Source organism: Conger conger, chromosome 5, assembly GCF_963514075.1.
Source record: "Conger conger chromosome 5, fConCon1.1, whole genome shotgun sequence".
In the NCBI taxonomy this organism is placed as follows: Eukaryota; Metazoa; Chordata; class Actinopteri; order Anguilliformes; family Congridae; genus Conger; species Conger conger.
In genome coordinates, this window is record NC_083764.1 from 63,912,153 (window position 1) to 63,933,240 (window position 21,088).

General features: G+C 46.9%; 3 protein-coding genes across 3 annotated transcripts in view; 1 reads left to right on the plus strand and 2 right to left on the minus strand.

The window, feature by feature from the left end:
• Positions 1 to 1,212: 1,212 nt before the first annotated feature.
• On the plus strand, positions 1,213 to 4,133 carry cks2 (CDC28 protein kinase regulatory subunit 2). The gene is made up of 3 exons (XM_061243150.1): positions 1,213 to 1,442; positions 2,263 to 2,390; positions 2,649 to 4,133. The coding sequence occupies exons 1-3, from the start codon at positions 1,384 to 1,386 to the stop codon at positions 2,690 to 2,692; spliced, it is 231 nt and encodes a 76-aa protein (XP_061099134.1). The 5' UTR covers positions 1,213 to 1,383; the 3' UTR covers positions 2,693 to 4,133.
• Positions 4,134 to 6,290: 2,157 nt separating this feature from the next.
• On the minus strand, positions 6,291 to 12,136 carry odf3l2a (outer dense fiber of sperm tails 3-like 2a). Its single transcript, XM_061242781.1, has 4 exons — positions 12,088 to 12,136; positions 10,964 to 11,074; positions 9,300 to 9,413; positions 6,291 to 6,784 (listed from the first exon to the last, which is right to left on the minus strand). Exons 1-4 carry the CDS (start codon positions 12,134 to 12,136, stop codon positions 6,291 to 6,293), a joined length of 768 nt encoding a protein of 255 aa, XP_061098765.1.
• Positions 12,137 to 16,821: 4,685 nt separating this feature from the next.
• Positions 16,822 to 21,088, minus strand: part of haus8 (HAUS augmin like complex subunit 8) — a 4,536-nt gene continuing 269 nt past the window's right edge. Inside the window, exons 2-10 of the mRNA XM_061243251.1 lie at positions 20,900 to 20,961; positions 20,637 to 20,698; positions 20,291 to 20,417; positions 19,993 to 20,106; positions 19,822 to 19,913; positions 19,175 to 19,333; positions 18,334 to 18,475; positions 17,720 to 17,861; positions 16,822 to 17,371 (exon numbers count right to left, since the gene is read on the minus strand). Coding sequence (XP_061099235.1) covers positions 17,245 to 17,371; positions 17,720 to 17,861; positions 18,334 to 18,475; positions 19,175 to 19,333; positions 19,822 to 19,913; positions 19,993 to 20,106; positions 20,291 to 20,417; positions 20,637 to 20,698; positions 20,900 to 20,961 — 1,027 coding nt within the window. The 3' untranslated portion in view covers positions 16,822 to 17,244. The remainder of the gene's footprint in view (positions 17,372 to 17,719; positions 17,862 to 18,333; positions 18,476 to 19,174; positions 19,334 to 19,821; positions 19,914 to 19,992; positions 20,107 to 20,290; positions 20,418 to 20,636; positions 20,699 to 20,899; positions 20,962 to 21,088) is intronic.

Genomic DNA, 21,088 nt, shown 5'->3' on the forward strand with positions numbered 1-21,088 from the left:
AACTATCGCACCTTTCATTAAGAATTTAAATTTCATTGTAATTCATCAACAAGAATGCAGAACTAGAGAGAGTTCAGCGTTCCAAAAATGTCAACGCCATGCTGTTTAAAGGAACGACAGTACCCCCATTCACCACATGTTGTCTCACTGAGTTTAAACCTGGCAGTATGGATTTCCCCGGGAGATGACATCACGTGATGCTGGACTGTGGGTCAAAAAATGCAAAGAATTCAACATTTTCATTGATACAAACAATTATTTAGTGCAGTTCTTTCGTTTATTTCGAGGTAACAGTGCTGATGTCCAAGGCCCTGTTTTGAACTTGTGATCACGGAGTCATAAACAGCTTTAAAAAAAAATATTATGTAATAACAACGGACAATCTTACACTGTAAACCACAGCCAGGTCTGGAAGTGTGAGAGTAATATACACACACATTGCACACGATACACACATACAGAGACAACGTAAAGGAAAGCACTTGCTATCTTATAAGATGACACAGATATCACTTTCCATGACATAGCACTGACATTGATCCTGATGGAATTAGCAATTTAAGTCTGCTTCCAAATTAATATGAGGCAGATCATTAGCCATTGACTGTACTGTGCAAACGCCTCTCATGCCCATTCAATGGATTACTATCACAGAAATAGTAATTAACACAGGATATAATACAGAACTTATTTATTGTACAGTAGAAAACCCATAGCATAGTAGTAGGTAGTGACAATACAGTTGGTAGTGGGTTTAGGTCTACTTGCTGTTGCTGTATTTCTCATTTGAGTTGTTATTTATCCAGAAAAGTGACCAAAATAAAACAGTGAACAGAAATAGGGAGATAAAGCAAAGAAAAACGTATATGAATACTTCCATAAAAGGCTATTTCCTCTCAGTCCCGAAAAGTTTCCCTTCCACTCTGGCATTACATAATACTTGTGACATAATAACCTAATTTATGTCCCTAGCCTCCTAACCGTCGCACTCCAGTATGCATGTTCATTCAGTTTGGCAAAGTTTCCAAACGACCTGCACCAAAACATTATACAACCGTTCTCCCATGTTCGACATTTTGGCGCACCGCTCAAATACGCTTTTGAAGCCTACTGACACACGAAAGATCCAAAATGGCGTCCATTTCCAAACTACTGAAAAAAAGGCGGGGCATTGGTGCCGTTTGTTATCGCCCCGCGCGACTCCACCAATGAGAGCGGACGCGGGCCGTTTGAGTTTAAATTCTTGAGTGCTGCTGAGTGGAGTAACAGTCTGAGGACAGGCATAAGAAAGCAAAATACACGAAACCAGGCGGCTAGAAGTCGACGTTATCATTCTACAAAGAACAACCGCGTTACTACTTGTTAAATATTTGAAAAGATAAAATGTCGAAAAAACAAATTTACTACTCTGACAAATACACGGATGAAGAATATGAGTACAGGTAAGTTCGGTAGTGCGTCACAACACTTGTTAGCTAGCGAGCTAACTTTATAATGTTGTTAGCTTAATGTTACACGGCTTGTAAAATAATGTTTTTTTTTCTTGTAACCAGTGTTTTCATAACATTTTAAAGGCTGTCATGTTCTCATTAAAGAATGATGTCTAACAGTGCTTGTTATCCAGAACGCATTTTGTCGCTTGATAATTGAGTTAAGTTAACTTGGCCAGCAACATTGACAACAACATTGATTTATTCGCAAGTTAGCCTTAGCCGGTTAAGTAACTTGGTTACTGACCGTTAATTTAGCTAACCTTAACGCAAAATTAGACGGTCACAACATCTTCGGTCCGGGTGGTGAAAATTAAGGTTATTTGTCGACCTCCGAATATGTGGCCATTTAGCTACCTTGCTTGCTAGCTAACGCGTTGCTAACGAACGCATTTGTCAATCACGCAAGTCTTGTGAGCCGATGTTACGTTGTGAATGGATTTTTTAAAAATGTATTGCATTTTATAGTTCAATTATTGTCTGTAAATTTTCAGATTTAAAGGAAAGGAACGCAGCCCAATTCGCTAACTGTGCCAGTCACGATACGATTTATGATGCTGTCTAGGTTGCAGATAACTTACCAGCTGTCAGTAAACCTCGACCTAGATTTTTTCTATGTCTTTTAAGTTTACTCTCCTCGTGTGTTGCTTGTATCTGTGTCGCCGTAAACCAGCAAGTCCAACTGATTAGGTACCAAGCAACAAATAAGGTTTTGAAACGATATCTTGCTGTAACAAAATAGTAACTGTATACGAACACTGCAATGTCATAGACACGTCATGCTGCCGAAGCAGTTGTCCAAACTGGTACCCACCTCCCACCTGATGTCCGAGGAGGAGTGGAGGGGCCTAGGTGTACAGCAGAGTCAGGGCTGGATCCACTACATGATTCATAAGCCAGGTATGTTATTATTACTATTATGATTATGATTATTATTAGTCGTAGTAGTACAAATGGTAAAACTAGCAACCTGTTCTGTTATGTAACATTGTATGCATATTGATGAACAAGAAACCGGACTTTAAAAATAATAATACTTTTAAGAAAACAAACATGGTTGAACCTACTTGTTGGACTGCACTTTTTTTTTTTTTTGTAGATTTAAAAAAAACATTATTTCTTTATTTGTTTACTAAGTGTAAACGTTTGTTTCTTTAGAGCCGCATATACTGCTGTTCCGGAGGCCTCTCCCAAAGGAATGAGAACGAAACTGAAGACTCGGGTCAAAAAAAAACTAAACAAACAAACAAACAAACAAAAAACTATATCTCAACAGAACTGCACTTGTGTACAGGCCGCGTGTGGTTGTACATGTTTGACTCATGCGACACTCATTACTCGTAGTCCTCTTCCAAATCTTACCACGTGTGTCTATTTATAATGAATACGTTATATAGAGGCAGCCTCGGGGTCACAATGAAAGATGCACGACGCAACCCACCTCCCCAAAAGAAGGCTAAAATGCCCCACAACCTGGAAGTATAGAGCAACAAAGCAGTATTTCATTGGCCGTGCAAAATACACATTTTCCCAAGAAATGTATATTTTGATGTAAAAATTTGCTGCTTGGATTAATTGTTGTATTGTTCGAGACCCCGAAACATGACCGTTGGACCCTGTCTGAACCAGAAGACTTTTGGTCGTTGGCTGCTATGAAGAGTGTTTTTTTGTTGTTGTTTTTTTTTGTTTTTGATTGGTGGAAATTGCTGGTGTATGTGTTAATTATATTTTTTGCCATTGCCGTTGTTACTAGGCCAGTGCATATATACCTGATATTTCTGCTTAAAAACCGTACTGAAGTTCATATGATAGATGTTCATAGTTCAGTGTTTGCGTTTTCAGTTTTAAATGCTGTAAACAGGATGTCTATAGTTTTTCTTTCGGTGAAATCTTGCTGAAGCTGATTTCCATGGAATTTAAGTCATGAGGACAATGTATTAAAGTTCACCATTACATGCTTGATGTGTAAGCTTTGAGGTCACATGCATGAATGATTAAAACGATAGCTATATACCGTCTCAACAGTCCAAATTCTGCCGTATGCTATTGTCTGTTCAAAGTGTGCTGTCCAACACTATATATCGTAGACTTCCAGCTCAGTTTAGTGAAATATTCACCAACAAGTTGCATGTGTGTAAACGGACGTGTAACAAATGAAACAGACAGGGCGTGTCCGGTTTCTCTTGGTAAATTAAAACTTGCACATCTTTGAATCGGAAGAACCGCATGTACCGATGAGCATCTGAATAGCCGGAGGTGTTCTCCCCCCTAAACTTCAAAGATTCCAAAGCCGTTTTTAAACGGCCAGAATTAGTTTGTATATTCCGAGTTGGTTTTCTTTTTTTAATCTTTCTTTTTAATCTTTCCAAAGAACAGCACCTTTTTAGTAATCATACAGACTTTTAGCTGCAAACCAGTTCCTTGTACATTTTTAGATTTGTTTTTGTATTGTCCCACTGCTGTAAATTCCTGTCTTATTTCTGTGTGTATTTTTGTATTTTACGTTTGAGTGTGGAAAGTGGAGGTGCTCTACATTGCTGTGGCTAATGCTCTTTCAGTCTGCCGTGTACAGTGCATTTTATGACTGCTTTTCTGTTCCCTGATGTGGAATCCTAAAGTAAAGGTCAAAGGTCAGAAAAACGATATTGTTGTGTGTTTGCATTCTTTTTAAATCATGAGGTTGTGTCTTGTGGCTTGACAAACACTTAATACTTCCATTACGTTAGTTATTTAGCAATGTGGGGTTAATGGCCTTGCTCAAGAGCCATTAACACTTGTGCAGATCTTATTGTGGCTACACGGGACTCGAATCGCCAACCTTCCGGGTCCCAGTCATGTGCCTTAGCCACTAGGCTAAATGCTCCCCACTCACCAACCAACCAACTCTCACAGTAACATGTTACCACTTAAATGGCTGCCGCTGTGGCATATGCACGTCCGGTGGATTTAAATGAGGAAGGTCTTTGTTTTAGGATTTATGGAAACCCTCTGAAGCCCCTGACCTGGAGGGCGATCGTCTCATCCCAGTATGTCATGTGTTTCTGTGCGCCCCGTGAGTAGCTGGCTTTGTTGTGGATGTGCTCCTTGAACCGTCCTTTATTCTAAACCATATAAGGACTCACAAGGACTCGGTCATGACTGCAAAAACATGACCATGTGTTTGCATACACAATAATGCAGTAAAAGCAGGAAAGGAAAAAAAAAAAACCAGAGGGAAGAATCGGCAATCTGAATATTTATTTGGTTTATTAAAATTAATTGTAGTTCTCATCATGCCCACCCCACCCCACACACAGACGCACATTAATAATTTGGTGTTTTGAATGGGCTACCCAGTGTTCTAAAACATTTTTAGTGCTCTCTTATAGTATGTAAGCCTGACCTTCTCCTTTCTCAGCTAAGTGTCAAGTTTGCTTGCCGTGAACCCCCTTAATGAATTCTGTGCTCAGTGTGAAATGACCTTGTTCACTCTGCAAAAGATAATTAGAGGGAAGTGGGGGGGGGGGGGGGGGTGGTGAGGTTGCAACCTGGATTTAGGAGACCCTCTACTCCAGCTCTCCACCCTCATTGCTTCCAAAGACACACTCATGATTCATCCTCCTAGACATTTACTGAAGTCTGCCAATTCGCAAGTCCTGCTAATTAAGTTACAACAGCATTGCCCCACCTGGGGTTTAAAACTACCCCAAGCCGAAGTCAGAATTCACTTTTTCCTCAATTTAAGTGAATTCTTCATAACCATACTAACATGTCTTAAAGTAGATATCCCCCAAAAATTATACAATTGTAGTATTTGTGTATTTTCACACTTTTTATTTCATTTTTTTATCCACTTCCTAGAATTTCCAAGATCTGACATCATCGTGTACCAGCGGGCGTGTGTTTAGAACAAACGTCTGTACATTTCCTGTTCCTCCTCCAATCAACACCCTTTCACTCCGCGCTGCGTATTCTTCCCCCCAGAGCCACAGGCCAAGGCTCTGCTTCCCCCTGCTCCTCTAACCTCAGTCAAATCGACTCCCCGCCCTCCAAATATTACCCTCAAAAGATCGGTAGCTAGTGCTGCTCTTTCTGCTTTAAGGCCTGTTTATAGAGCACTGCTGCGCGTGGCAATGTGCGATGGGCGTTTGGTCTATACTCTGGGTAACGCGTACTCTCTGCAAAGACCACAGTGTACATCGGGCGTTCATGAAGGTTCTGTGATTCCAGTCAAGCGACACTGTTGCTGGACTATGAGCCGCCCGTTATAGTTGTAAACCCAGTTCCCTAAGCAGCATACTACCTTGCCCAAAACTAAAAACTTCACACAACCGAGTATTTTCTAATAGTTAGCTGATGCTTTTATCCAATAAATTAGCTGATGCTTTTATCCAAAGGGACTTACAGTTGAAGAGACTAAGCAGGGGGCCAATCGCCCCTGGAGCAATGTGGGGTTAAGGGCCTGGCTCAAGGGCTGCAGCAGCTGTGCGGATCTTATCGTGGCTACACCGGGGACTTGAACCTGGACCACACACCCTTGCAGGTCCCAGCCCCACGTTAGCTGCCAGGCTCCGGGCAGAGAGCCGGGCTCCGGGCAGCCCCACGTTAGCCGCCAGGCTCCGGGCAGAGAGCCGGGCTCCGGGCAGCCCCACGTTAGCCGCCAGTCTCCGGGCAGCCCCACGTTAGCCGCCAGGCTCCGGGCAGCCCCACGTTAGCCGCCAGTCTCCGGGCAGCCCCACGTTAGCCGCGGGGCTCCGGGCAGAGAGCCCGGCACCGGCAGGCTCGTGGGGCCCCGGGGGGAGACGTGGCGCGCCCCCTCCCTCACCCCCGGTCGGGCACGTCCACCACCAGCGGCGTGACGAACTCGGAGTGGCGGATGCCCAGGGAGAAGGCCGGCGGGCGGCGCTGGTGGGCCACCACCTTCTCGGCGTCGTGCGTGCCTGGGCCCGGCTTGCGCGTGGCGTCGCTGGGCACCGTGAAGCGGCCCAGGATGGAGAAGGCGGGCCTGCGGGGCAGGTACACGTTGGGGTCCGTGCTGTTGTAGCGGCCGGGCCCCGGGGTCATGGCCCGGTCCTCGGACGAGCCGCCCGGGCCCCGGCGGGCCGACAGGCTGTAGCTGGCGCTGGAGGGCTTGGTGGGCGCGTGGGGCCCCAGCAGGGCCGGCAGCGTGTACTTGTTCGGGGACGGCACCGCGTCCGTGGACCGGTAGCTGGTGCGGGAGCCCATGGTGTAGCACGGGGGTCTGCGGTGGCCGTTGAGAGGAGGGGCCGCTTCGGGACTGTAGGCGCCGGGTCCCGGGGTCTGGAAGACCCCAGCTGTGGAGAGGGACACAGAGGGGTTTGTGACTGCCCGACACCCGGGGCCCTGCTATCCCACTGTTATCTGTTACACTACATTACACTACATTACATTACATTACATTACACTACATTACATTACATTACACTACATTACATTACATTACATTACACTACATTACATTACATTACATTACATTACATTACATTACATTATATTATATTATATTACACTACATTACATTATATTACACTACATTACACTACATTACACTACATTACATTACATTACATTACACTGCATTACACTACACTACATTATATTACATTACACTACATTACACTACATTATATTACACTACATTACATTACATTATATTACATTATATTACACTACATTACATTATATTACACTACATTACATTACATTATATTACACTACATTACATTATATTACACTACATTACACTACATTACATTATATTACACTACATTACATTACTGGCATTTGGCAGACGCTCTTATCTAGAGCGACGTACAGTTGATTAGACTAAGCAGGAGACAATCCTCCCCTGGAGCAATGCAGGGTTTAAGGGCCATGCTCAAGAGTCCAATGGCTGTGCGGATCTTATTGTGGCTACAGCGGGCCCAGGTCATGTACGCTACAGGCCTAGGCTTGAACGTTTGTCTGACAGTTCAATTTATCTTCTACGGCGGTTTCTACAGAGAACTGTCGCAAAGACACTTCACAGGGAAACGGAATGAAAACTGGGCAGAAACTGAACCCCCCCCAAAACCCACCTGGACCCCCCAAAAATGAAGCCAGGTTAAAACTCCCCAGTGGGGAGGAGAGCAACCCAAACGCTGGCGAGAGAAATCTCCCCAAAGGGAGGAAGCCTCAGGAGGAACCAGGCGAGAGTTATCAATATTTAAGACACAAACAGTCTGAGTCCTGACCAATATGTGGGGACATTGACTGAGAAAGCAGGTTTATCCAGTTTGCTTCCAATTTTACTCCTGAAATTCCCTCAGGTCCTGGGTTACTGTACTGTTTTTTTAAAAGAATTCCCTGCCCAACTTTATTTTTAATGGCATAAGTTTTAATTTAATGACTTATACATGAGTTCAGCACATATATAAAATATGTTGAGTTGCCTCAACTGGGGGAAAACAATGTACCCAGGAAGAACAAAGCCTTTTCGGAGCTCAGCTGAAACCAGACCTCAATCCTGGGCCCTCATTGTTGCTGACGTTTTCAAAAGATTAAGGTAACTTCTGGGTTTTTTTTTTTTCCCCCCAGTCTGCTTTCTGTTGTTTTTGAAATTCAGTTGGGGCAGCTGACACCAGATGGGGCAGGCTAGCCCTGTCACAAACACTTACCTCCGCATCTACTGCCATTGTTCAGTGTCACTGACAAGCAGTTCAAAAGGCACTTCAAGAACAGGCCTTAAAAAAAAAAACCAGTCCCTTTAGAAAAATAAAAAACTGACTGAACCAACTGAAATTTCAACTGACCGTTTCATGTTGAAAATAAACTGTTGCCATTGTTTTATTTTCTTTTCTTTTTTGCCTGAATAATATGAACTCTTGGCAGAGACGCTGACCATCTGCACAATGGTTTTCATATATGACAGGGAACTCACCATCGTAAGCCATCTTCTCAACTGTGGACAACATTAAACCTGACAATCAATGTCCATAGGGGACAACTGACATGTTTCTGCAGTTTGTGGCCTTGGAATCTACAGTGTTGACATATTGAGCTTCAAAGCTTTCACATCCTAACACAGCAAAACTGAAATGCAGGGCAGTTCTTCACAGATGTGTGTACTCTGAACGTATATAAAAATCCCATCAACTTGCCCTACAAGCAACATAATTATAACTCATTTTTTGTCAAAACCACATAATTCTGGAGTTATGGTTTAATATAACCAGACATCATAAATCCCATGGAAAGACAGGTCAGGAACGAGCTATACTGACAAAGGCGGGGTTCCCACTCATCCTGGAAAACCTGGAAATGTATAAACTTATTTTTCAGTCATGGAAAACACCTGGAAAATGAGGAAATTGACAAAAATGTCCGGAAGATATTTGTGAGGTCCTGGAAAGTTGTACGCTACACTGTAGTTTAGTTTTTCTTCTGCTTCTATATTTTTTTGTTAGCTGCTGAGATCACAGGGCAGCACGAGGTTTCGACATTTTAAGGCAGATTGCCCCCCCCCCGGGCCACCACCACCACCACCTCTGTGCATGTTTCACAGGTAAGTCATGGAAAATGTCCTGTGGAAAAGGATTTCCTGAAAGTGGGAAAACTGAGAGGAACCCTGAAAGGTTGTGTCACACAAGAGTGTGATTAATTAATATGTAAATAATATACACACTGCGTGTATATTACTGACAGTAATGCAAATAACCACACATTTCAACAGTGCTATGTGCTCAGTGAGTGTATTTATGACAACTTTACCATGTGTTTAACAAAATGCCAAAGTGAACTCCTAAACGAGGTCCCTTTAAATCAACTCACATGAGCTCCTCATTCTGCCCCCGATGGAGTAGGACGGGGTGCCGTCCCGTCCGAAGCGAGTCAGCTTCGCATCGACGTAGTACCGCGGTCCAGGGCTGGAGTCCTCCGAGTACACTGCGTAACCCAGGCAACACAGCATCATCACACTGCGTAACCCAGGCAACACAGCAGCATCGCACTGCGCGACCCAGGCAACACAGCAGCATCGCACTGCGCGACCCAGGCAACACAGCAGCATCGCACTGCGCGATCCAGGCAACACAACAGCATCGCACTGCGTGACCCAGGCAACCGAGGATCATCACTGAACACACCCCCTCAGCACCAGTTTTCATTAGCGCGTGCAAACTGATACTGGTCTGGATTATCCTGAACCAGGGGCCCCAGCGCTGGAGCGATCGTTTCCACGCAGAGCTTCATTTATCAATTCATGAGGGTGAACACAGTGCACAGTTACACTCACCTCACCTGAGGTGCGTTCAACATCGCAAACATTAGCTAACGTTCGCGAACATATTCAAACTTTTTTCTGTTTTCCACGAGTTAGCTAACGATTTAAAAAAAGTAGTGCGCAGCGAACAGAAATGTCTGTCGACGGGTAAGACGCGGAGGGAACCCAAGTTGACAATTATTTGGCTGATATAATACACTTTAGTCAATGTAATTTTTGTTCTTACCTTAAAAAATAAATCCCACATAAGCAACGAATCAGCTAGCTGCCATTATTAAATCTAAGTCGCACCCATGTGTATGCGTTGGAGGTGAACTAAATGGAATGTTTAAAATCGTTCAACAGTAACTGTTTGCTGCAAATACTGTGAACTGTGAACGTTCGCTGTCTTGAACGCACGTCTGCTCTAATCCGGCTGCTGGGTTTATAGAGAAAACAAAACCTCAGGAGAGCCTGCGTATCTCTACTATTTTATAAACTAGTTTCCATGACTGTAAATTGACTGTGATGCATGCGACTGGAGTGGGGTATTTGTCAATAAATGTACAGTATATCTTACATTAAGGTTATGGTAATCGTCTACTGGCTCCCTCCAGTGGTTTGAGTGTGTCGTTACATACACCACAATGCTCAAAGGCTGAGAAAAATCTTGTCTTATTTAAGAGGGTAGTTGTATAACCTTCATTAGCTTAGCTATCCTTGTCACACATTGCCCATTCCAAGTTAATATGTGATAGGAAAGGCACTTCAGGGAGCAGTTAAAAAAATCATTTACTTCCCTTCCCCCCAGAAAGCCTTGTGTGAGCATCGAGTATTTCAGTGCACTGTGAGTATTTCAGTGCTACTTACAGTATGGCAGTACTAAGTACAGACACAGACAGTTGCCCTCGTGTTAGTGTGGGAGTACTAAGAACAGTTGCCCTTGTGTGAGTACTAAGTACAGACACAGACAGTTGCCCTGGTGTGAGTATGTGAGTACTATGTACAGACACAGACAGTTGCCCTGGCGTATGTCAGTACTAAGTGCAGATACAGACAGTTGCCCTGGTGTAAGCATGTGAGTACTATGTACAGACACAGACAGTTGCCCTGGCATATGTCAGTACTAAGTGCAGACACAGACAGTTGCCCTGGCGTATGTCAGTACTAAGTGCAGATACAGACAGTTGCCCTGGTGTAAGCATGTGAGTACTAAGTACAGACAGTTACTCACGCTTGCTGCTCATCCTGTGGTGGAAGGAGTAGGCGGGGCTGGTGGGCTTGGTGAAGTCATGGCCGACGTAACCAATGGTTGGTGGGAGGCCATAACGACCAGGTCCAGGTCCTGGAAACACAAACACACACGCACGCACGCATGCATGCGCACACACACATATTCACAAACACATGCAAACACATACACACACACATGCACACACGCACACACATACACACACACACACATACACATGCACACACACACATACACACACACATACACATGCACACACACACACACACACACACACACACATAAACACGTACACACACACATACACACACACGCACATGCAAACACATACACACACACATGCACACACGCACACACATACACACACATACACATGCACACACACACATACACATACACATGCACACACACACACACACACACACACACACACACACACACACACACACATAAACACGTACACACACACATACACACACACGCACATGCAAACACATACACACACACACACGTGCACACACACACACACACACAGAAACTGATATGAATCAATCTATCTAATGCCTTTGACATGGTTTCCTGCAAGCTTGCTCTCTCTCTCCCTTCTTCTCTGTTTTTCTGTCTCTGTAAATGTAGCATCATATGGCTTTCAATCACCTTGAAAATCACATTCATTTTGTGCACTACATGCTAACCTCAGTAGCCCACCCGACCTGAGTGAAAGTCATCGACCCCCACAAAAGAAACCAGCAGACAGGAAATGACTAATAACGAGCCCTGTACGTGTGAACACTGGCTTGCCTGTAAACGTGACTAACAGTTTTCTCTCCCCGTGTGACAAACATCTTTACTATACGTGTGACTAGCTACCTAACCCTCAAGTGATAGAGGTGTGACTAACCATCAGTAGTTATTTTACCCGAGCCAGAACTACAAGCAGGCGGAAGAGGGTGTGATGGATTTTGGGCAATGTTGTTCTCTGCCTGAATAATCCTCTTAGTAAGCCAATAATATTGAGTAAATCTGCATATTTAATGCCAAGATGCGCTTTTGGAAACACTTCCATGAACACTGTCCTCAGCCATCGGGGCCCAGGCGAGACTTACCCCTCTCTCGGCCTGCAATAATGGGGCGCTTTCTCTCAGGCTCCTCCATCTACTGGAACCAGAGGGTATTACATTACATTACATTACATTACATTACATCACATTATTGGCATTTGGCAGACGCTCTTATCCAGAGGGACATACAGTTGATTAGACTAAGCAGGAGGCAATCCTCCCCTGGAGCAATGCAGGGTTAAGGGCCTTGCTCAAGGGCCCAACGGCTGTGCTACACCGGGATTAGAACCACCGACCTTGCGTGTCGCAGTCATTTACCTTAACCACTACACTACAGGCCACCCATATGTATGGCATGGGGAGTTAAAGACACTGTGTCGCATTGTCTTCATTTAGCAGAAACCCCTAGTGGCTCAGGCAACGGGCGTCAAACTCCAGTCCTGGACAGCCACAGTGACTGCTGGTATTTGTGGTTTCCTTTCAATCAGCAGCCGATTAAGGCCTTGAGAACAAGGCGTGTGGACTCTGTAGCCAATGAAAGACTTTGAAATGTATCAAAAATCAGCAGACACTGCGGTCCTCCAGGAATGGAGTTTGACACCACTTGGGCCAAGGTGCTTAACTGGGACCTGGAAGGTTGGTGGTTTAAGCTCCAGTGCAGCCACAATAAGATCAGTGCAGCTGTTGTGCCCTTCAGCAAGGCCCTTAACCCTGTACTGTTCTCGGGGGGGAATGGCCCCTGCACTGACCAATCAATTGTAAATGGCTAAATAGCTAATGTAATGTCATGTCTTATCCAGACCGACTTACTCTGTCAGAGCATAATGAATTCACTGGAGTTATATGAACTGCAGTTCTGACAGACCTGCGAGTGAGTGAACATTACATTAAAATTACATTCGCATCCGCTTATCGAGATCGACTTACCGAATTAAGTATCTATGCGCATGCAACGAGGTTTTATCGGAGAAGCAGTAACTACAGAGAAGGTCATTCAACACGCGCAGATCTGGTGACAGTGCAGACAAGTAGCGGCTTGGACAGGCGACTGTTGGCAGGTCCTGTCAACACAGGCTGCTAGTTAATCAGTCAATGTCAGCGCTCACAATGCCACCAGCTACGCTTTTAAACATAAACATACAACACGCACTTCACTTCAGGCCAGATTCTGGTCCAGCTCTATAAGCGACCGGTATAAAAGAAAACAAGCTGTGTCCCTTTCCCTAGTTCAGCGGCGCACATCACACACCAGCAGATGCCGATGTTCAATGATCACATACAGACCTCCATCGATGGCTTAGCTCTTATTGTGCCCAGCTATCAATACCTATACACGAAAGATCTTATCCAGATCTCCTTAACCCTTTAAGGTCTGAGGTTACAGATATGTGTTTAGAATGATCTCAACTGAGCGTTCTAACGCTGATGTAACAGTCACTGCCGGTAATTGGAGGCAACAGAGTTCTAGAACACTTATTTAGAATTTTGAAGAAACATTCCAAAAGACCCGCTCTCCAAAGGGTTAAACAGTTTGAACGCGCAGTCCATTCGCAGGGCTAGATATTCTCTGATGCGATTTCAGGTAAAGTACCTTACCATAAGGCACAACAGCGGTGCTCTCATCTGCAGCCTACAGCTTTGGGTGGGGTTTGTTTCATAGGTCGCAATACACAAGACCAGCTGGGTAAGGAGTAGAAAAGTATTCTAATCCAAAACAATTCCCTATTTGACCCAGGTCTGGTTTGTGTGTGTATGACATACTCATTAATTCAACCTAGTTTAAGTTCATTGAAGCCGGCTGTTCGGCCTGTTTGCTTTCAGAGCGGAACACAGACTGACCCCTGTGGCACCCCTAAAGGAAAACACAACAAAACATGAGAGAAACTTTTCATCCAAAAAATCAGTCTCACCATGCAATCAAGAAGCCTGCACACAAGGACAGATGGCTGCCGTCTGTAGGGTTCGGGTCGTTTGTTATTTGCGGACCGCCGGCGAAGGACAGCGCGTCTCCTCCTGGTCCTTAGGAGCCTCCATCGCTCCCCTCGCCTGGACTGGTCCGTCCTGAGGGAGCCCACAGCGCTAAATACCCGCCGTGCAGGGGAGGCAGAGACAAAGGGCACTCAGCGCAGAGACGGTGTCATCACGAGAACTCGGTCTCCTGTAACGCTATCTCCCGAACCCCAGATCTCTCTCCTTTCTTCCTCGCTCGCTCGCTCCGGCCGCGTTGCCTGGAAACACTTTGACCAAGCATTCTGTTGCTATGGTGACTGCTGAAGGGACATGCATTATTACTGCCCCATACCCACCCCCCCAATACCTCCCACATCTGCTCCCCTACCTCAGCAAACTACCACTGTAAGTGTAAGTACACTTTTCCCCAAACTACCCTTTCCCTCAGTTTCCCTTTTCTTAATGGGATGTGTAATGTCTGCTACCATTTTGGCTCCACATGACATTCCAAATAACTAATGGAGTGTTGCAGACTGGTTACATGGTTAACCCTTTGCGGATTACATTTTTAGGAATGTTTTTTCAAAATACTAAATTTATGTGTCCAGAAAACCCATTTGCTTTCAATTACCAGGAATGATTGTTATATCAGCATCTCAATGTTCACTTAAGAACATTCTAATCACATATTTGTGACCTTAAAGGGTTATACCCCTTGGCACTTTCAGCTTAAGTAATATTTAACAGACATAGATTAAGCTTAGTCCTGGAACTAAACTGAGTTTTGTATGGAGAATCTCAATTGTATGAATGTAGTCTAGGACTAGGCTTAATCTGTACACACAAAACTGGACCATTAGGCAACACACACACACACACACACACACTCAGGGCTAAACACCCTTCCCACAAGAAATGACAAACAACCCTGGAGTAAAATCCAACTGAGACCAGCTTGAAATGACCAGCAACTACCTGTTTCAAAACATAGCTTGAGCTGGTCAAACCGTGCTGAGTATGGAGCTGGTCTGAACTGGTCAACCAGCTACCAGCCATTTACGAAGCAGTTTAGTTTCAGCAGGGAAGAGTGCTCTTTCTGTCTTTGACTGGCTGAAAGTCGCTGAACGGCACCATCAGCAGCGCCCAGGTAACAGGAAACGGCCCTGACCAGCAAACAGCCATTAAACATTAACGGGTGCTAACCCCTCGACGGGCTGGAGCCCTCAGTAACTGGACCCTGCGTGTTACTAAGAGCCCAAACACGCGGGAGCTGACCTCCGCCACGGCACTGTTTGCACGGGCCAGGGTCGGGTTCCCAGAAAGCCACACCGCGGGGGGGGAAAGGTGGATGGCGCACACCTAGACACAGATCGCCGGGGAGGTGTCCTGTGTCACTGCTCCTCCGCGGCTCACTCGCTAACCACTAATGGCTCACCTGCTAACAGTTCACTTGCTAACTGCTAACGGCTAACCACTAATGGCTCACCTGCTAACATTTCACTCGCTAACCACTAATGGCTCACCTGCTAACAGTTCACTCGCTAACTGCTAACGGCTAACCGCTAACAGCTCACTCAGTAGCCGCTAATGGCTCACTGCTAACAGCTCACTCGCTAACAGTTCACTCGCTAACCACTAATGGCTCACCGCTAACAGCTCACTAACCGCTAATGGAGGGCAGCAGTGTCTGCAGGTTTAACTCCAGTCCTGGAGGGCAGCAGTGTCTGCAGGTTTAACTCCAGTCCTGGAGGGCCGCAGTGTCTGCAGGTTTAACTCCAGTCCTGGAGGGCCGCAGTGTCTGCAGGTTTAACTCCAGTCCTGGAGGGCCGCAGTGTCTGCAGGTTTAACTCCAGTCCTGGAGGGCCGCAGTGTCTGCAGGTTTAACTCCAGTCCTGGAGGGCCGCAGTGTCTGCAGGTTTAACTCCAGTCCTGGAGGGCAGCAGTGTCTGCAGGTTTAACTCCAGTCCTGGAGGGGGCAGCAGTGTCTGCAGGTTCAACTCATCCTGGAGGGCCGCAGCGTCTGCAGGTTTAACTCATCCTGGAGGGGCCGCAGTGTCTGCAGGTTTAACTCCAGTCCTGGAGGGCCGCAGCGTCTGCAGGTTTAACTCCAGTCCTGGAGGGCCGCAGCGTCTGCAGGTTTAACTCCAGTCCTGGAGGGCCGCAGTGTATTTTTGGGTTGTTCATCCAAGTCATTGATTGGCTAAAGAATCCACACACCTTGTGCACTGGCAGATGATTGAAAGGAAACCACAAAAGCCCACACACTGGGCTTCTCGTTCTTATCGCATCATATTTTATTCAGCTCGTACACAGCTTGTTAGAGGTGTCCTCTCAATCTGAATATTTAACCACGGACCAACAGCATGTCTCCATCGGTCAGGCTGCAGTGCTTTATGGTACACTTGTGTGTGTATAGGTTTATAAAAGGTGCAGTATAAATAAAATGTATAGTTTGTATAGCTTTCCACGGACCACAGCACCACTTCATGCGGTGAAGCAGCTTTGCTATCAGGGGTCTCTGGCACCCTCTGGTGGTTGCCAGGACAACACCGAAACAGCCCAAACAACTTTTGATTACTGAACCGGGCACGATTGGTTTTTAAAGGCAGTGAGTGAGGTTACATTACCCAATTTGACAGCGGAATGTTATACCAAAAACAACTCCAGTTGGTAAATGTTATCGCACAGTAAAACCCACCATACTGGAAGTCGAATACAAAGGATTACACACAGAGTCTGAGCCACAGGAACGAAGAAAACAAAACAAAAAAAAGATGCAATATAGGATATAACAGTTACTCACTACAGATTAGATAAATTACAAGCATATGCCAAAGTTGCATTTATTAGAAAATATTATCCTGTGTCATGTTCACAAAAACAAGCCAAATATATACAGCGTAGTGCAGTGGAGGCACAGTCACAGGGGTGTCCCGTATGGAGGGTCACAGTTCTGGGAGGTACAGGGCTCGAGTGACAGACCTTCCCCATTCTCTCCTCCTCCAGGAGGGGGGGGTCAGGGTTTTGGGAGGTACAGGGCAAGAGTCAGGGGTGTCCTGTAAGGAGGGTCGGGGTTCCGGGAGGTACAGGGCTCGAGTGACAGACCTTCCCCATGCTCTGCTCCTCCAGGAGGGGGGTGAGGGGTGTCCTGTAAGGAGGGTCAGGGTTCCGGGAGGTACAGGGCTCGAGTGACAGACCTTCCCCATTCTCTGCTCCTCCAGGAGGGGGGTGAGGGGTGTCCTGTAAGGAGGGTCACGGTTCTGGGAGGTAGAGGGCTCGAGTGACAGACGCTCCCATGCTCTGCTCCTCCAGAGTCTGCTGGACCTGCACGGTCTGCCTGCTGACCAGAGACGACAGCTCCAGCACGTCAGAGAAGTCCCTGTGGGACAGAGAGAGAGAGAGGCAGAGGGTTCCTTTAAATACTCCCTCATATGGACATGATACAGAACACACACACATACAAACACTCCGTTTAATGGGGTTAGGCTTGAAGGACCGACAACCCAGGCTGCTCCACACAGATATGAACAGCCCCGCCCTGTAGCCCCCCCCCTGTAGCTCCCCCCCGTAGCTCCCCCCCGTAGCTCCCCCCCGTAGCTCCCCCCCGTAGCTCCCCCCCGTAGCTCCCCCCCGTAGCTCCCCCCCGTAGCTCCCCCCGCGTAGCCCCACCCTGCAGCTCCCCACTGTGCCCCTCCCCGTAGCCCCGCCCTGTAGCCCCCGTGCCCACCGGGACAGCTGCTGCTCCAGCTCCACGGTGTCCCTCTTCATCTCCTCCAGCAGCTCCAGGGCCCGCTGGCCCCCGGGCTGAGCCCTGAGACCGTCCCCCAGGAGCAGGGCCTCGCTCCCCCGCAGAGACGCCTCCGCCAGGCCTGCAGGGAGGGAGGGAGAGGTTAGCTACCGTCTTCATCATCATCATCATCATCATCATCAGCTTCATGCACCTGGCCTGCAGAGAGAGGTTAGCTACGACAGCACCGTCTTCATCATTATTATCAGCCTCATCCTCACCGTCATCTCCATCCATCGACAGCCTCATCAACACAACATGATCAGCTTCATCATCGTCATCATCACCATCACCACAGCAGGGCTGCTCAACCCAGCAGCCCAATAAACCAGCAATTCGTTTTCAACCACAGGATCGACAACCCACAGGCGGATGCTACTGGCAAGGCAAGGATGCAAAACTAACGGAGGCTCGTTCACCCCCTCACCCCAAACCCCGGGCTCTTAGAGGAGCACCCCTCCCCCCCCGCCCATCCCAACCGCCATAATCACCCGCGTCAGCATCACACAGAGCGTGGAGGGAAAAAAAAAAAAACACAACATGGCGGCACAGACCCAGGAAGTGGCGGCGGTCTCCCGGGATGTGGAAGTTCCTGACGGGCAGCTGGTGGCGGGTGGTGTCCAGCGCCGTGGCGAAGGCGCGGTACTCCTCCGTGAAGCGCCCGGAGGCCGCAGAGACGGGCCCCAGGGCCACCGTCTGCAGGGGGGACGCAACGTGGACACAAACACAAATCTGCTGAATTAATGAACTGTATGGTTTCAGCGGCCTGAGTCACGCTGGCCTTCACACGAACACGCGCAGTCCGCAGGTGTGGGGAGGGCGGACGGGAGCAGTGTTCCGCCTGAGTGTTGTGTAGCAGACACAATGGGACAGGAGTGCTCAGTCCGCAGGTGTGGGGTGGGGTGGGCGGACTGGAGTGTTCAGCCTGAGTGTTGTGTAGCAGACACAATGGGACAGGAGTGTTTAGTCCGAGTGTTGTGTAGCAGACACAATGGGACAGCAGTATTCAGCCTGAGTGTTGTGTAGCAGACACAATGGGACAGGAGTGTTTAGTCCGAGTGTTGTGTAGCAGACACAATGGGACAGCAGTGTTCAGCCTGAGTGTTGTGTAGCAGACACAATGGGACAGGAGTGTTCAGCCTGAGTGTTGTGTAGCAGACACAATGGGACAGGAGTGTTCAGCCTGAGTGTTGTGTAGCAGACACAATGGGACAGGAGTGTTCAGCCTGAGTGTTGTGTAGCAGACACAATGGGACAGGAGTGTTCAGCCCGAGTGTTGTGTAGCAGACACAATGGGACAGGAGTGTTCAGCTTGAGTGTTGTGTAGCAGACACAATGGGACAGCAGTGTTCAGCCCGAGTGTTGCCTAACGACAGGACAGGTCAGGTGACCGACCTGCAGGTCCAGCAGCTCCCCGAACTGCCGGTGTTTCTCCAGCAGGAGGTGCCGTCGCCTCTTCTCACAGACGCTCTTCCTCAGCCTCTCCTCTTCCTCCATCACCGCCAGCAAGCTCCACTCCGCCTCCGACCTCAGCTCACGAGTGTTGCTCTCCATCTGGGGAAGGAACGTGGCTCTGAACTCATTACATTACAAAGCATTTAGCAGCCGCTCTTATTCAGAGCGACGTACAACCAAGTGCAGATCAAACACAGGAATGAGTGTGAAGAGGACCCTAGAGGACAGTACGGTTCCAGAGGTTGCAGGTTTGAGTCCCAGGTAGGACACACCCATTCTACCCCTCAGCAAGCTATGCATCATTGCTTCAGTCAATACCCACTTGAAATGAACTGCGGTCATAATGCTACCAGAATGTTTTGTCAATGTTAAAACATTGCCACAATTGGGCTGCAACATTGTGAGATCGTTTTGCGTTTATACAGGCCATCCAGCTGTATAAATGCTTTTACATGCAACCATAAGATGCAAGTCCATCTGCTTAAAATCCGATAAACCTTTTACATTACACATAATTTACAGCTTTAGTTTACAGCAAAAGGCATGGCGACTTTCCCCAGATAGGCAGGAAACGCTGCGATCTTCACCTTGGCTGTGAGGTACGCCAGCAAAAAGGCCTGATTCTCCAAGATCTCCTTCTCATTCCCCGACTCCGCAGTGTGCTGGGTCTGACTCTTATCTGCAACACAAGTCGGTCAAAGTTTCACTTCTCTGCCGCCAACGTACAGATGCAACTCACCGTGAGGAAGGTCGCTCACCTTTACCTATTACCGAGACGTCAAACTCCGGGTGGACGCAGTGGCCGTCCAACACCGTCGACTGAAGAACGTTTCCACCCAATATCGAAGGCTCCAAAATACTGGAGGTCGAAGCTGACGAAACAGAACACGGTGTTCACTTGCGCTGCTCCCGTTTTGACAAGAGAGAATTCAGAGACGGTCGAGATTTTGGATAATCGCAAAATTATTAAGTTATTATAAATATCTGGGCCTACGTCAGCATCCAATATCCATTATTTGAGTTATAATCAATGGGAAATACGCACACCGTACTCACCCAGAGGATTGAGAAGCGACTGGCAGGCTAGAGAGCGCCGGGGCGGAGTGCTGACGCACGGCTTTCGGGCGCTGCCCGGCTTCGGAGACGCTGGCCTCAGTCCTGCATTCGATTCAGTGGCTGATGTCTAAGATGCGAATGCACACCAGAGGGTAACCAGCGTTCCTATCTAAGAAAAACTCTCACCTACTAGCAATGCGGATTGGGAATAATGTTATCGATTGTTTAAACGCTCCACACATCTTGTTTCCAAGGCCTTAACTGCCTATTGATTGAAAGGAAACCAAAAGACCAGCAGACACTGCGGGACTACAGAACTGGAGTTTGACACCAGAAGTTGACAAACCTTCAAGAGTGGCTTCTTTTCGGCAGCTTGTTGATATCGAGACTTCACGATCTTGCCGGCAGCTGAAGTCGAACAGCGAGAACAGATAGAAAAACAAGATATGGCTGTCTATCCCAGGTATACAGCGTTATAAAGCCACTACTGTTAGCAGAAGAATAGAGCCATTATTATTATTGTTTTTATAAAATTGGATAATGTTAGTTTAAATTTGGGAAATAGCAACGGTTATGTGCCGCTTACATAACGTTAACCAAATTACTTACGTTTTTTCTTCCTCTTCTCATCCCCAATGTTGCCACTGTTGTTCTGACTTCCATCCTTTGAGCTAAGAAAAACAAACGCAGAGTTACCTAGCTATATCACCAGCTAACATTCATCACGCACTTGTTAAGGCATAGCGTTAATTAAAACTGATATTCAACTAACAAGGACTAGCTAGATAGCTAAGTTAG